The sequence below is a fragment of the Hemitrygon akajei genome, chromosome 1 (assembly GCF_048418815.1).
Source record: "Hemitrygon akajei chromosome 1, sHemAka1.3, whole genome shotgun sequence".
Taxonomy (NCBI): Eukaryota; Metazoa; Chordata; class Chondrichthyes; order Myliobatiformes; family Dasyatidae; genus Hemitrygon; species Hemitrygon akajei.
In genome coordinates, this window is record NC_133124.1 from 179,877,231 (window position 1) to 179,894,325 (window position 17,095).

At 48.0% G+C, this 17,095-nt stretch overlaps 1 protein-coding gene across 2 annotated transcripts in view; it reads right to left on the reverse strand.

Moving 5' to 3' along the window:
- Positions 1 to 3,122: 3,122 nt before the first annotated feature.
- proser3 (proline and serine rich 3) overlaps positions 3,123 to 17,095 on the reverse strand; it is a 31,176-nt gene continuing 17,203 nt past the window's right edge. For both annotated transcript variants that reach the window (XM_073055605.1, XM_073055614.1), the window contains 6 exons: positions 15,989 to 16,119; positions 13,052 to 13,251; positions 11,096 to 11,749; positions 8,109 to 8,310; positions 7,028 to 7,109; positions 3,123 to 4,785 (listed from right to left, as the gene is read on the reverse strand). In XM_073055605.1, coding sequence (XP_072911706.1) covers positions 4,740 to 4,785; positions 7,028 to 7,109; positions 8,109 to 8,310; positions 11,096 to 11,749; positions 13,052 to 13,251; positions 15,989 to 16,119 — 1,315 coding nt within the window. In that variant the 3' untranslated portion in view covers positions 3,123 to 4,739. The remainder of the gene's footprint in view (positions 4,786 to 7,027; positions 7,110 to 8,108; positions 8,311 to 11,095; positions 11,750 to 13,051; positions 13,252 to 15,988; positions 16,120 to 17,095) is intronic.

The window sequence follows — 17,095 nt, forward strand, 5'->3', positions numbered from 1 at the left end:
CCACTATTTCATCTTTAATAATGGACTCTAGCTAATCTTCCCCTCTACCAATGTTAGGCTGACAGGACGATAGTTCTCTGTTTTCTCCCTTCCTCCTTTCTTACAAAGTGGGATAACATTAGCCATTCTCCAATCCTCAGGAACTGATCCTGAATCTAAGGAACATTGGAAAATGATTACCAATGCATCCGCAATTTCCAGGGCCACCTCCTTTAGTACCCTAGGATGCAGTCCATCCGGACCTGGGGATTTGTCAGCCTTCAGTCCCATCAGTCTACTCATCACCGTTTCCTTCCTAATGTCAATCTGTTTCATTTCCTCTGTTACCCTATGTCCTTGGCCCATCCATACATCTGGGAGATTGCTTGTGTCTTCCCTAGTGAAGACAGATCTAAAGTACTTATTAAGTTCTTCTGCTATTTCTCTGTTTCCCATAACAATTTCACCCAATTCATTCTTCAAGGGCCCAACATTGTTCTTAACTATCTTCTTTCTCTTCACATACCTAAAAAAGCTTTTGCTATCCTCCTTTATATTCCTGGCTAGCTTGCGTTTGTACCTCATTTTTTCACCCCGTATTGCCTTTTTAGTTAAGTTCTGTTGTTCCTTAATAATTTCCCAATCATCTGTCCTCCCACTCACCTTAGCTCTGTCATACTTCCTTTTTTTTTTAATGCTATGCAATCTCTGACTTCCTTTGTCAACCACTGTGGTCCCTTTCCCCCCTTTGAATCCTTCTTTCGCCAGGGGATGAACCGATTTTGCACCTTGTGCATTATTCCCAAGAATACCTGCCATTGCTGTTCAACTGTCTTTTCTGCTAGGATATCCGTCCAGTTAACTTTGGCCAGCTCCTCCCTCATGGCTCCATAGTCTCCCCTGTTCAACTGCAACACTGACACCTCCGATCTGCCCTTATCCTTCTCAAATTGCAGATAAAAACTTATCATATTATGGTCACTACCTCCTAATGGCTCCTTTACTTCAAGATCGCTTATCAAATCCTGTTCATTACACAAGACTAAATCCAGAATAGCCTTGTCCCTGGTTGGCTCTTGTACAAGCTGTTCCAAGAATGCATCCCGTAGGCACTCTACAAACTCCCTACCCTGCGGGAGAACCAACCTGATTCTCCCAGTTCACCTGCATGTTGAAATCCCCCATAACTACTGCGACATTACCTTTGCCACATGCCAATGTTAAGTCCCTATTCAACTTGCACCCAATATCCATGCTACTGTTTGGTGGCCTGTAGACAACACCCATTAGGGTCTTTTTGCCCTTACTGTTCCTCAGTTTTATCCACACAGACTCTACTTCTCCTGATCCTATGTCCTCCCTTGCAAAGGACTGAATCTCAAGGGGCGTATAGCCCGATGGGAGTTCGGGGAGCTGGGTTAAGCACAAGAGGCAGCAATTTAAACAGGGAGAGGAGAAATGGGCTAAAAATTCTATATCTGAATGCATCGAAGTGTCAGAAATAAGGCGGATGAGCTTGAAGCTCAGGTGCGAATGGGTAACTATGATGTTGTTGGGATAACGGAGACATGGCTGCAGGGAGATCAGACCTGGGAAATTAATGTACAAGGGTATACTTGCTATCGTAGGGACAGAAATGTGGGCAGAGGGGGTGGGCTGGCCCTGTTGGTGAGGAATGAGATTCAGTCCTCTCTGGGGACACACGGAAATAACCCTGGAAGGGGAGCAGACAGTCCACTTGGACAGAACTCTTGACTGCCCGAAACTCCGAAACAGTGAACGTCCACCTTGGCCAAGCCCAAGAGCAAATTGACCAGGAGATACCCTGAGTGACCCTCCCTCAGGGACACAAAGTAAACCCTCCACTGGAGCGGACGGGAAGGCTCTACAAACGGGTAGTCAAAACCACCCACCACATTAGTGGCTCCAGCCTACTTGCTATCAAAGGCATACATACAGAAAGGTGCCAGACAAAGTTCAGTAACATCGTGAAGGAGCCCACCTACCCCACTCATGGACTGTTTGTCCTACTCCCATCAGGAAGAGGCTGCTTAGCATCCATACCAGGACCACCACTCAAAAGGAGCTACTTTCCCCAATCAGCAAGGCTGATCAACACCTCCGCTCTCTAACTCCACCATTAATCCCCATCAATCATTTTATGTACAGACTTGCATCACTTTATGGACATACAACCAATCTACGTATATAAGCTATTTCATGTATTGTTGTTTATTATTATTCTTCATCTTTCATGTTTTTTTTACGTTGCATCAGATCCAGAGTAACAAATATTTTGTTCTCCTCACACTTGTGTACAGAAAATGACATTAAACAATCTCCCCACTGACCAAAGATCAGGAGTGTGGGGCTGAAGTGCAGCCAGAAGTTGAGGAGAGCCCCGCCAGATGCTCAAAACAGGGTATCTGTGACCTCTCACTCTCCATCGCTACAAGGGACATGGACTCTTCCTGGCCATTATAGTGACCCAGCACCTGGGAGTCCTTAAATCAGATGGGAACCCCGTTATATGGTACCACTCCGTTCAACACTCTCCACCCTAGGTCACCAATGTCGAGGGGATGGATTCCCACTGAAGGGACCACCACTAGGAACCCTCCTTCTGCTGGACAGTGGTGTCGTGGTGTGTCCAGACAGCAGGCGATGGAAATGCAGTGTATGGGAATCATTGATCCCCACTGTCAGCAGCCCACCGGGGGGATGGCTGCAACTGCTGCTCCACAATCGCACCAACACACACACCCACCTGGTCTTTTTGAGAAGGGGCACAGGGAGACCCCACAAACAGGCCAAGATCCAACCTGAGACATTTGATGCAGCCAAGTGGAACTGAGTGACCTCAGAATAATGAGCACGTAGTTCCAGGAAGTGAACTATCCCCACTGTTAATAGACTATTGAACAGACTTCTCATATGCTAAAAGACCAACTCTTGATTTCCCTCTCTACTTCACCAGGGCCCTTGCACCTTATTGTCTACCTGCACTGCACTTTCGATATTCTGCATTGTTTTAACTTTTGTACTAACTTGATGTACTGACGTGATGAAATTTGTTTGGATCCTGGATCATATATAAAACAGTATTTCACTGTATCTCAATACAATAGACTATAATAAACCAATTTGAAGTTTCGATATAAATTTATTATCAAAGTACAGACATGTCACCATTTACTACCCTGCTATTCAGTTTCTTGCAGGCATTCACAGAAGATACAAAGCGAACATAATAGAATCAATGAAAAACTACACACAAGCAAAGACTGACAATCCATGAAACTACAAAAAAACTAATAGCAATAATAAATAAATAATACCGACAGCACAAGTTGTCAAGTCCTTAGATGTGGAACTAGTTCAGTGTTGAGATGAGTGAAGTTATGCACAGTGGTTTAGGTGCCAAACGGTTGAAGGGTAGTAACTTTTTTTGAACCCGGTGCTGTGCGACCAAAGGCTTCTGTATCTCACCTCTGGTGGCAACAGCAAGAAGAGAACAAGGTATGGATGGTTCTTGATGATGCTGCTGCTTTCTTGGGGCAGCGCTCTTTGTAGAGGTGCTCAATGGTGGGGAGGGCTTTTCCTGTGAGCTGGGCTGTATCCACCACTTCATATAGGCTCTTATATTCTTGGGCACTAGTGTTTCCATACCAGGCCATAATGCAAACAGTCACAATTATCTACACTGTGCATCAATAGAAGTTTTAGATACACCAAATCTCCACAAACTTCTAAGAAAGTTGAAGCACTGCTATGCCTTTTTTGTAAAGACACATGCTGGTCTCAGGAGAGATCCTCTGAAATGATAATGCCAAGGAACTTAAAGTTACTGAACCTCTCTCTCCACCTCCGATTCTCTAATGAGGACTGGGTCATGGACCTCCAGTTAGCCATATGATTGTATGATGGGATGGTCTGGAGGGAGATTCACTGTGTCTGACCTCGTGAATGAGTGACAGGACGATGCAGAGGGAGCTTCTCTCTGTGCCTAACCTTGTGAGTGTGTGATAGGATGGTGTGAGGGAGCTTCACCCTTTGACTTTGATGGGACAATGTAGAGAAAGCTTCACTATCTGAACATTATTGGTGAAATGTTGAGGTAACTGAAATGCAGCCTCAGACATCCTGTTGAGAATCAGATAAGTGGTATGCAGAAGTCAGACAGAGCCTGCATCCTCTTTGTGGAGCACAACTAAACACAGTTTTTACATTGAGCTGGATGAGGTTCAGAAAGGCACAAGTAAGAAACACATATAAAAAACTTTATTGCATCAAAATAATCTAATTAATCCAAGTTTAATGAAAACAATAGTCCTTTTCCTAAAATGCACCCATGAACACATGGGAAAAATCAAAGAGCTCAGTGAAAGGAGGGGGTCTCACAGAGGTGGGGAACATGCATCATGATTACCTGTGGGAGCTCCACCCACTCTCCCAGACACAGACCCTGATGTGTCACCATGTGGGAGAATCAAACACAGACCCCGTCTCTGTGTGGGGGAGTCACAGACACAGACCCCGTCCCGACATCGTATGGGGGAGGGAGGGAAGGTGTTGCAGACACAGGCCCGTCCTGTTTGTGGTGAGAAATTGCAGGAACAATATGAATATGGAGGAACTCTCACTCCTTGGCCGCTTTTGTTCTGGACCATTTGTGTCCCCTTCTCTGCCCACATCGATATTCGTTACTCACACGGCTCTGCAGAGGTCACGCCAGATGTTGGCTCTTCCAGCCGCTCTCCTTATGATCCTTGGCAGCTAATAGACTCAAGCCTCAAGTTGGCTTCCCTGTGGAACAGAGAAACAACCAGTGAGGCCTGGGTCAAACCAGCACCCTGCTCCACCCTGTTATGTTCCACATCAACCCCCTCATTCACATGACAAAGCACACATTTTCCTCTGACAAGGGGAACAAGGAGTATGACATCACAAGATCCCACACAAACAACTTGGATCAGAGTACAAAGCTGCCTGAAAGAGGTTATAGGTGGCAAAGATGACATATGGCATGCTTGCTTTCACTGGTCGGGGGTGTTGAGAACCGAGGCAGGAAGTCACATTGCAGGCATACAAATCAGAATCAGGTTTATTATCACTGGCATGTGACATGAAATTTGTTAACTTAGCAGCAGCAGTTCAATGCAATACATAATCTAGCAGAGAAAGAGTAATAATAAATAAAATAAAAATAATAATAAACAAGTAAATCAATTAAGTATATTGAATAGATTTAAAAAAACAAATACTGTATATTAAAAAGAGTGAGGTAGTGTTCCCAGCTTCAATGTCCATTTAGGAATTGGATGGCAGAGGGAAAGAAGCTGTTCCTGAATCACTGAGTGTGTGTCTTCAGGCTTCTGTACCTCCTACCTGATGGTAGCAGTGAGAAAAGGGCATGCCCTGGGTGCTGGGGGTCCTTAATAATGGACGCTACCTTTCTGAGACACCACCCCCTAAAGATGTCCTGGGTAATTTGTAGGCTAGTACCCAAGATGGAGCTGACTAGATTTACAACCTTCTGCAGCTTCTTTTGGTCCTGTGCAGTAGCCCCTCCGTACCAGACAGTGATGCAGCCTGTCAGAATGTTCTCTATGGTACAACTATAGAAGCTTTTGAGTGTATTTGTTGACATGCCAAGTCTCCTCAAATTCTTAATAAAGTATAGCCCATGTCTTGCCTTCTTTATAACTACATCGCTATGTTAGGACCAGGTTAGATCCTCAGAGATCTTGACACCCAGGAACTTGAAGCTGCTCACTCTCTCCACTTCTGATCAGGCCGCATTTGGAATAACCAGTTCTGGTCACCCATTACAAGAAAGGTATGGAGGCTTTGGAGAGGATGCAAAATAACTTCACAAGAAAGCTGCCCGGATTAGAGGGTATGAATTGCAAGGGGAGGTTGGAGACTCTTTGGTTGTTTTCTGTGGAGTGTCAGAGGCTGAAGAGAAATCAGATAGAGGTTTATAAAATTATAAACCTCTAGACCCTTTAACGCCAGAACCTTTATCCCAGGGCACTAAAGGGTATGCATTTAAATTAAGAAGGGGAAAGTTTAACGGAGATATGCAGGTCATTTTACTTTATCTGAACAGAGTGAAGTGGGTGACTGGAACATGCTATCGGGGTGGTGGGGGAGCAGATACAATGGAAGAGGTGTTCAAAAACTGTTTTATAGGCTTCCGTTAGTCTCGAGAGACAATGGATTTGTGCCTTGGAAACTTTCCAGGGCGCAGGCCTGGGCAGGGTTGTATGGGAGACTGGCAGTTGCCCATGCTGCAAGTCTCCCCTCTCCACGCCACCGATGTTGTCCAAGGGAAGGGCAAGGGCCGATACAGCTTGTCACCGGTGTCGTCGCAGAGCAATGTGCCTTGCTCAAGGACACAACACACTGCCTTAGCTGAAACTTGAATTAGCGACCTTCAGATCACTAAACCAATGCCTTAACCACTTGGCCACGCGCCAACAAAAAAACTGTCAGACACATGATTATGCAGAAATAGAGAGATATAGATCATGTGCAGGAAGAAGGGATTTAGAAATATTTGACATTGTTTAGCAAAGACAAAGGACTTTGCTCTGTTCGTAAAATGGTGAGCTACAGAATAAAAGCCTCAATGCAATACAGGACATACCAATAGTCGTTCATTGGTGATGTTTCCCACTCCCGTTCCAACCCACAGCAGGAGGCCCTCCCCCACTCCCATGAAACCCAACGGGACCCCATTTCCCGCTCCCTTTAAACTGACTGGGACCTCGTTTCCCCACTCTCAACCCACTGGGGCTCCAGATCCTAACCCTAAATCACTCAACCTAAGGTCCCATTTTCCAGGTTCCTTTCAAACAGAAAAGGATTCCAATTTTCTGTTTTTTATTAAAATAACCAGGTTCGCTAGGAAATCTGTGCAACATTTTAAAGCAAATAAAAGTTGCTTTGGGATGTAATTACAAATAAAATGTCCAACAGCCCAGAAAGGGCATCAGTCTTCAAGCTGAGCCCTGGATGTGTCGGATAATTGCACTCACGGTACCTGAGCTGCCGTCGTACCCAGTCTCGCTGTTGTCGTAGCACCTGAAGCAATACGTCCTCCTCAAACTCCACACCATCTGATTCTGGTGAGAGGGAAGAGGGGATTGTGGCAGGGACACAAAAATACTTCTCAGAGAAAAAGCGACATTAGAAGATGGTGTCTGGAGTCAGAAGTGGTCAACGTTACAGTGTGGTTCAGCAGTGATTGTGCCCACAGAACAGTGTGGAAAGAGTTTCACTCTGTGGCCTGACTCCGGGAGTGTGCGACAGGTCAGCGTAGAGGGAGCTTCACTCCATATCCGACCGTGTGAGGGGACCCCGCACCCAGCCCCCAGGATGGGAACCAGTGCCAGATCCCAAGGACCACGTGATGGGACCCCGTGCCGGATCCCTGGGACCACGTGATGGGACCCCGTGCCAGACCCCTGGGACTGCGTCTTGGGACCCTTCACCTGACCACCCCCCCCCGGACCGTGTCTTGGGACCCTGCACCAGACTACCCAGACCATGTGATGGGACCCCGTGCCAGACCCCCGGGACTGCGTGATGGGACCCCGTGTCAGATCCCGGGACCACGCGATGGGACCCCGTGCCAGACCCCCAGGACTGCATGATGGGACCTCGTGCCGGATCCCTGGGACCACGTGATGGGACCCGGTGCCAGACCCCCGGGACTGCGTGATGGGACCCCGTGCCAGACCCCTGGGACTGCGTCTTGGGACCCTTCACCTGACCACCCCCCCCCCCCGGACCGTGTCTTGGGACCCCGCACCAGACTCCCCGGACCATGTGATGGGAAACAGCGCCAGACCCCCAGGACCGCGTCTTGGAACCCCGTGCCAGACCAACCAGGACCTCGTCTTGGGACCCCGCGCCAGACCCCCGGGACCGCGTCTTGGAACCCCGTGCCAGACCAACCAGGACCTCGTCTTGGGAGCCACGCCAGACCCCCGGGACCGCGTCTTGGAACCCCGTGCCAGACCAACCAGGACCTCGTCTTGGGACCCTGCGCCAGACCCTCGGGACCGCGTCTTGGGAATCAGCGCTTGCGTGACGGTACTCCGAGTTGGTATCTCCAGTACCTTCAGCCTCCTCCAGCAGCTGAGCCAGCACCTCTGGGGACTGACTGGGGCCCACTTCTGACGAGGGCTGCAAGTGCGAACGTGCACTGGGTGACACCGTCGGTCCATTCTTTCTCATAGCTCTTGCCACTCTCCTTGGATTGCCGTGAGTTTTCCGTGACAATTGAGGAGGAGGGGGTGAGAAGATCGCCTCAGAGATAACCTTAGATGCAATGAGAGAGTAAAGACTTTGACCCCAATTGTTTCCCAGAGTTGTGGCTTGGCACATTTCCACTCTAAAATCATAAAGACAGAGCCCAGAAAACTGCCTTTTGGCCACTGAGTCTGTGCTGACCACACTCACACCGATCCTGTTTCATCGGCTTACATTCTTATCAACTGCCCTCAGCCACACAGCAGTGGGTGATTCACAGTAGCTGGGTAACCTACCCACAAAACACATACCTGTCTACGAGTGAGGAAGGGAGTTGGAGAACCTGGGCAATTCACAGGGACACTGAGAAAATGTGCAACCACACACACATGGGGATGGATGTTCCCTACATGTGGGCGTGCACACACACATACAGTGGGAGGGATGGGTCCCATGCTCATACATACACTGCTGTGCATGCACACACAAGCACATATACACAAGCCAACACACCCATACACACACACACCCTCACTGGGGGACGAGTCTCTCACACACACACTCACTGCCCAGAAATGAGGATGGATCTCACACACACGCACACTTACTCACTCACTCACTGGGGGACGAGTCTCTCACACACACACTCACTGCCCAGAAATGAGGATGGATCTCACACGCACACTTACTCACTCACTCACTGGGGGACGAGTCTCTCACACACACACTCACTGCCCAGAAATGAGGATGGATCTCACACGCACACTTACTCACTCACTCACTGGGGGACGAGTCTCTCACACACACACTCACTGCCCAGAAATGAGGATGGATCTCACACGCACACTTACTCACTCACTCACTGGGGGATGAGTCTCTCACACACACACTCACTGCCCAGAAATGAGGATGGATCTCACACGCACACTTACTCACTCACTCACTGGGGGATGAGTCTCGCGCACACAAGTGCATACGTTCACCTCTGGGGGCAGGTCACATACACATACTGGCCCACAATGAGAAGGGATCACACACACTCGGGTGATAGGTCCCACACACACAGAGGAGTATGTGAGTCCGTATCCCCCACACATGGGCACACAAACGAGAGTCCTCAATGTGAGGGATACAGTCTTATATACTGCTGCTCAAACACACACACAAAAAACCCTTGCTGTGCAACTCGATGACCACAATTCAATACAGAGCCCCAAGTGCTGCACAAGGCATCCACGCGTATCCCTTGCCCTTCCACTGCTAGCAATCACCTTCCTGGTTTGTCCTCTGGACCACTCCACTGTCAGAAGTCATCCCTCTCGATCCAAGTCTTTCGCGATCGCAAGCACGTCCTGTCCTCCCAGGTTCCCTCATGACCCCCCCTGCTCCTTGGAGAGCGATCACTGCTTCTCCAGCTTCGCCCTCAAATTTACCACCAGTGTGAATGTGTCGTGCCCAAGGATACGGAGGACCAGAGGATGCAGTCACACAGCACCTTAAAGAGATGCTTCAGTCCACTGAGGCGGTGCCTAACTTCACACAAGCATTTTATTCTCCCCACGGTCCAAGTATCCCTGCACAGGTGGTTTAAAGAAAATGGGACATCTGCCTCCATCAGCTGGGGCACAGAATACAACTTTATATATCATCCGCCAAGCCACTGCGTACAGTTCTGGTCACCACAGTGTAAGGAGATGACTGCACTGGAGAGGGGGCAAAGGTGATTCCCCTGGAACCCGTCTGAGTGAGAGTTCCAGTGACAAGAAAGGCCTGGAGTAGGTGGGGTGGGGGGGGGGGTTGCTGAGGGAGGAACCTGATAGAGATGGACAGAATTATGAGGGGAATAAATGAGGAAGCCTTTCCCCACAGCTGAAGGGAGTAGGTTTCACATGATGGGTAGCTTTAGGAGGGGTTTTGGGATCTGAAATGCACTGCTTGAGGGGGTGAAGACTCACCACACTGACAAAGTACGCACTTGAATGGCCGAGGTACAGAGAAGGGTACAGACCGAGTGCTGGGGAGTGGAATCGGTGCAGGTGGACACGTTTCAGTCATCACATCCTTCCAAATGTACAGTGCCCAGAACTGAACGAAACACTCCAGCTGTGACTTAAGTCAATGATTTAGACCGTTACATAATTTTACCCACTACGTTACAAAATGTTCATGAGACCACTTGGAGTATTGTGCACATTTATAGTTGCTCGGCTAAGGGAGGGATGTCATTACACTGGAAACGGTGCAGGAAATATTCACGAGGATGTGACCGGGACTGGAGGGTTTGACTTACAAGGAGAGGCTGAACAGGCTGGGACCATTTTCCCTGGAGTGAAGGAGGCTGAGGGGTGACCTTCCAGAGGTTTATAAAACCATGTGGGGCAGAGATAGAGTGAATGGTCACAGGCTTTTTCCCGAGGATAGGGATTCCAATACTAGACAGCAGAGATCTAAGCCAAGAGGGAAAGATTTAAAGGCGACCTGAGGGTGGTGGGTATATGATATGAGCTGCCATGGAGATGGCAGATGTGGGTACAATTACAATGTTTAAAAGCCACTTGAACAGGTATGTGTTAGCATAGGTTTAGAGGAGCAGTTCCCAACCTTTTTTATGCCATTGACCCTCTACCATTAACCAAGGGGTCTCTAAGAGCCCAGGTTGGGAACCCCTGGTTTAGAGGGAAATAGGTGAAACATGGGTAAAAAAAGACTGACTCAGGTGGGCACCATGGTTGGCACAAATGGGTGCTCTATTTCTGTACTGTGTAACTTGATGACCACAATTCAATACAGACCGAGGGCTGCCCAAGGTGTCCAGATGGGAGGGTGTGGGGATCAGTATTCCCAGTCAGAGTACCTGTCCCAACACGTGATGAACATCAGATGGTACCAGTCTGGATTCCACTCCATGCTCCACCCTGGATCGCTGCACACCAGCTGGAGAGCTGCAGGCCTCATCACTGGACCATTCCTGGCCTGGATCCGGCCTGGGATGTCGATCTGGGACCCTGGCGGCTGCAAGTCCAGGCCCTGGGATCCCTGCAGGTGCCGAATGGGGCTCCAGGATTTCAGTACCAGGAGGTCCAGGCTCACTGGATGTTTCCTGGCCTGGATCCAGCCCGGGATGCAAATCTGAAACCCTGGTGGTGGTCAACGCAGGCTCCAGGATCCGGGTAGTTACTGATCTTGGCTCTGGAATTTTGGTACGAGGTCTGGGCTCTGGGATCCTGGCAGTGGTCAGTCCAAACTCTGGAATTTCAGGACTGGCAAGTCCAGAATCTGGGTGCCTGGTTGCGGCCAGTCCAGGCTCCAAAATACTCGTGGTCCGACACCACGCACTCTCCTTCTCGTCCCTTTGAGATGCCAGCTGGCTGGAACACTGCAAGCACTGGGGGAGGAAGGGATTGGGCTGGGGTTGGCTTGGCATCAGATGTGGGGAGCCATGAGCAGAGAAACCATCCCCAACTGAAGGTCCTACTCGTGACAGTCCACACTCGCCAAATTCTTCCACCTGCAGATCAAATAGACGCAGTCAGACCCTGTATCGCTCAGCATGCCAACCCCCACCCAGCATGCTTTATGGAGATCGCCACCTTGCAAAGGGAAGTCCTGGGAAAAATAGGGTGTAGGAACCAGAGGACCTACAGAAATCAGGAGGGATGTAGTCACCAGTAGGAGTTACAGAGATGGGGAGCCATGTAGGGGCTATAGGGGTTTAGAGGGGGAGGGATGCAACGGACAAGTATAGAGAGAATTCACGATGTCTTTTTCCCAGGGAAAGGGAACTAAAACTAGAAGGCATGGGTTTAAGGTGAAACGAGTAAGTTTTAAAGAGCAAATGAGGGGCAACCTTTTCAGTGAGAGAGATGGTGATGCAAGACGAAATGGTAAAGCTGGCTACAGTAACAACATTTAAAAGATATTGTACTGTACATGGATAGGAAAGGTTTAGAGCAGGGGTTGAGAATCTTGGTCAGCTGGGCTTATTTCTGGGCTCTAAGACTCTGTGACAAGGGGTCGATTTACAGCAACCAATTAACCCACCAAAAACTGCACATCGATTTTGGAACGTGGAATGAATCCAGAGCACCCAGGAAAACCTACAGGGGTCACAGGCAGAACACGTAAACTCCATGCACAGCAGCATTAAAAATGAACTCCCATCCTCAATCTACCTCATCGTGGCCTTTGCACCTGACCGTCTGTCTGTACTGCACATTCTCTGTAACTCCTACACGTTATTCTGCATTCTGTTATTGTTTTCCCTTGTACTAACTCAACTGATGTGGTGAAAAGATCCCTATGGATAGCATGATATATAAGGTTTAACACAGCACCATTGATAAACCAATCTACCAATCTTTTTCTACACACACACACACACAGCACCAGAGGTCGGGATCAAACCAGGATCTCTGGAGACATGAGGCAGCGGCTCTACCTGATGCGCCACTCACCTCTCTCTCAAATGCACCTAACTGTACCATAGCAGTTAGCGCAAGCTCAGGGCGGAGTTCAGAGTTCAATTCCAGCGTCCTCTGTAGGAAAGTTTGCACATCCTTCCTGTGTGTGGGTTTCCTCCCACAGTCCAAAGATGTACCTGTTTGTAGGTTAATTAATCATTATAAGTTGTCCAGTAATTAAGCTAGGGTTAAATAGGAGGGTTGCAGGGCAGAGGGTCTTGAAAGGCTGGAAGTGCCTGTTCCACACTGTATCTCCCTCAGAACAGAGTTCAGTTTTTTGCCCACTAACTGGCGTGTGGCCTTTGGGTTTCTTCCTTCCTTTCTAAACACAGATTGTTCTTCGCTCTCACCTGCCTGGGCAGACGAACCGGTGGAGAGTGGGCCATCCTAACGGGCAGCGATGGCCAAGGGCTGTCCCGGGCCACCTCCATCTTCCTCCGCAGACGCCACTGGTATAGAATGTCGTCCTCGGGACGCAGAGCAAGGGAACGGGCTGGGGCCAGGTAGAGGCGCTCAGACGCTGGAGAAAGCTGTGCTGTTCGTCCTTCACCTGGGTAAAGGACAGATGGTTAAACTAAAAAGAAGGTGGCGGAGATTGACAAGGATGTTGTCGGGACTCGGTGGCCGAGTTACGGTGAGAAGCTGAGACTATCTACTGAAGCTTAAGTGAATGAGTGTGATCTTACAGAGGTGTATGAAATCATGAGAAGCATTAACAGGGAGAAGGTACACAGACTGTACAGTTGCAATCATCTACCTACAAGAAAAATATCAACAATACTGAAAGAGTGCAGAGAAAATTTACAAAGACATTGCCAGAACGTGGGGACCTAAGATATAAGGAAAGGTTGGATACTTTATAACTTTATTCCCTGAAGTGTAGGAGAATGAGGGAAGATTTGATAGAGCTATGAGGTGTATAGACAGGGTAAATATTTGCAGGCTAATTCCACTGACACTGGGTGAGACTAGAACTAGAGACCACAGGTTTATTAGTGCAGTGTGTTTTGATTAATCGGGACACATTGGGACCAATACATTGCCCAATTAAATGGCTGCCCCAAGAAGCCGAAGCTTAATGGAAATAATTAAAAAGATATTTAAAAAAAGACAAACTGAGTAACAAATTATGTATTAAATAAAATACAGAACAGAGTAGAACACTGCCAATAGTAATGAACAAAATCAGCGCAGACGCCCTGTACAGATAATGGACTGCCTTCGTGCAATGCCATCATCAATTGGACACTCAAAGCTGCTACGCAGGTTGACTTTATGGTTCAGAAGGCATTCGGTGCATTGGCCTTCATTAATCACGGGATTGAGTTTAAGAGCTGAGAGGTAATGTTGCAGCTACATAGGACCCTGGTCAGATCCCACTTGGAGTACTGAGCTCGGTTCTGGTCGCCTCACTACAGGAAGGATCTGGAAACCATAGAAAGGGTACAGAGGAGATTTACAAGGATGTTGCCTGGATTGGGGAGCATGCCTTATGAGAATAGGTTGAGTGAACTCGGCCTTTTCTTCTAAGAACTACGGAGAATGAAAGGTGACCTGATAGAGGTGTACAAGATAATGAGAGGCATTGATCGTGTTGCATAGTCAGAGGCTTTTCCCTAGGGCTGAATTGCTAGCACGAGAGGGCATAGTTTTAAGGTGCTTGGAAGTAGGTACAGAGGAGATGTCAGGGGTAAGTTTTTTTACGTGGAGAATGGTCAGTACGTGGAATGGGCTGCCTGCGGCAGTGGTGGAGGCGAAAATGATAGGGTCTTTTAAGAGACTCCTGGATGGCTACATGGAGTTTAGAAAAATAGAGGGCTATGGGTAAAGCCTAGGTAGTTCTAAGATAGGGACATGTTCGGCACAGCTTTGTGGGCCGAAGGGCCCGTATTGTGCTGTGTGTTTTCTATGTTTCTAATTGCATCCTCCAAATCGTCATCTTCATTGTAACATTCAAGGTGATTGTCAATATCTTTAAGTTCTTTGGAGTTCCTAACTTGCTGAAGTGGTAAAATCACTTCATTTTCACTCCCAGCAGTTTATGGTATCTCCAAGCCTGAATACATGAAACAGTATCGAGCAAAACGATTTGGAATTGTCTTACTAACTTTTCACCAGCTATCAGTGACAAAAATCACTGCTTCTTAAACACAAACACATGCAATTGATGCTATTTAAATGCAGCTCGCTCCAAGCACAGTGTAACGTCTAATGGCCACACAAGTGCATGCGACTGACAGAAATTGTTCAATAACAGTCTCCTGCTCTAATTAAGCAGCATAGTGTCCCAAATAAACAAAGGGAATCCTAGCTATATTCTAGATTAGTTTTTGTTCTTTAAAAGTTGTCTCAGGTAAGTGGCTGCCCTCATTAACCAGTGACCCAATTAACCGGAATCCACTGTATTGAAATAGGTTTATTACGGTTTAGGGTAAGAGATGAAGATAAAATATTTTGGGGTATCTGGAGGGGATCTTCTTTCTCAAAGGGGGGTGTATGTGTGGAATGAGCTGCCAGTGAAGGTGGTAGACACGGGTTCAATTGTAACATACACACAGTGGCCACTTTAAGAGGCATAGGAGTGGAACCCATCCACTTCTAGGCTCGACATGTCAAGTGTTCAGAGATGCTCTTCAGCACACCACTGTTGTAATGTGTGGTTACTTCTGTCGGCATGAACCAGTCTGGCTATTCTCCTCAAACCTCTCTCATTAACAAAATGTTTTCACCCACAGAACTGCCACTCACTGGACGTTTGTTTTTTGTACCATTCTCTGTAAGCTCTAGAGACTGTTGTGTGTGAAAATCCCGGGAGATCAGCAGTTCCTGAGATACTCAAACCACCCCCTCTGGCTCCAACAATCATTCCACAGTCAGAGTCACTCAGATTACATTTGTTCCCCATTCTAAACAACAGCTGAACCTCTCGACCATGTCAGGATGCTTTTATGCACTGAGTTGCTGCCACGTGACTGGCTGATTTGATATTTGCGTTAACAAGCAGGTATACAGGTGTACCTACTAAAGTAGCCACTGAGTGTATGAGAGAATTTTGAATAGGTCCTTGGTTGGAAGGAGATCGAGGGATATTGTCTGGGTGCAGGTAGATGGGACTAGGCAGAAGACAAGGTCGGCACAGACTAGACAGACTGAAGGGCCTATTTCGGTGCTGTAATGCTCCACAACTCTAGAACTGTCCTCAGGGAAAGGACATAGATTAAAGTGAGAGACGATAGTTCTTTTAGGCAGTGGCATGCTGCACTACATCACCATCCCAGGGATCTTACCAACCGCCAACTCTCTGAGCGGAACACAAAGGGGCCGGCGTGAAGTCTCCTCGAGGCTGGCGGCATCTGACTCCAGTGGAGACCCAACTCCTTCTGAGCTGACGGGGACGGGGTCGCTGAGCGTTGACTCACTGTTGGGAGGTAGGGGAGAAAGTGAGAGCAGGTGGGATGCAGCAATACCCTGCACTGGCACAAACCGGGAGAGATGGCAAAGGTGGGGTGCTTCCTCTTCCGCCATTTGTTCCCACTTATTTAGCACTCTTCTTACAGCCCCTCCAACAGCACAGCGCTCCCTCCAAACCGTCCCTCCCTCTCTCTCCCAGTACAAATGGAAAGGACCACCTCCCTCTCCATCACCACCAATCCATTAACCCTGTTCTCACTTTGAACAACTTCTCCTTTAACATTGCCCACTTCCTCCCAATGAACTTTGTCACTATGGAAACTCGTCTAGGTATAAGCCAAACCTGCTTCCTCCCTGCTTTCAGTGTTACACAGCTCTAGCTTCTCCCCCCACCCCCCAACCTGCTTCAAGCACCACTTCCTGCTGGAATTTCATTGGCCATAGCTTTCAAAGGTGCCACGGTTGTTTCATGCTGGTACAGCAATTCGGATGTGCAGGAATGCAACAAGCTGGAGAGTAGGGGACTCAGCCCAATAAATCACAGGCACATCCTTCCCCACCAGTGTTAGCACAAATCTACAGGAAGCACTGGCTTAATAAAAGGAAAGCTCAGAGATCCCCACTATCCAGACAGTGCATCTGCTCACAAATACCATCAGGCAGGAGGTACAGAAACCTGAAGGCCCACACTACCAGGTTCAGAAACAGCTACTTCCCTTCAACCATTCAGCACCCTAATCACTATCTCAGTATACCAACACCTAAACATTTTGCTCCTTCATAAAAAAATTTGTCTATAATTTGTGAATGTAACTGATACTGTGCCTGTGATACTGGACTTGTGATTTGACAATAAACTCAACTTCGACCTAATCACCTTTCCTCTGATAGCAGCAGACACGAGTTGCACAAGATCTTCTTTCCTATAGAATTCCTCATGATTCGATATACAGACAGACATACTTTATTAATCCCGAGGGAAA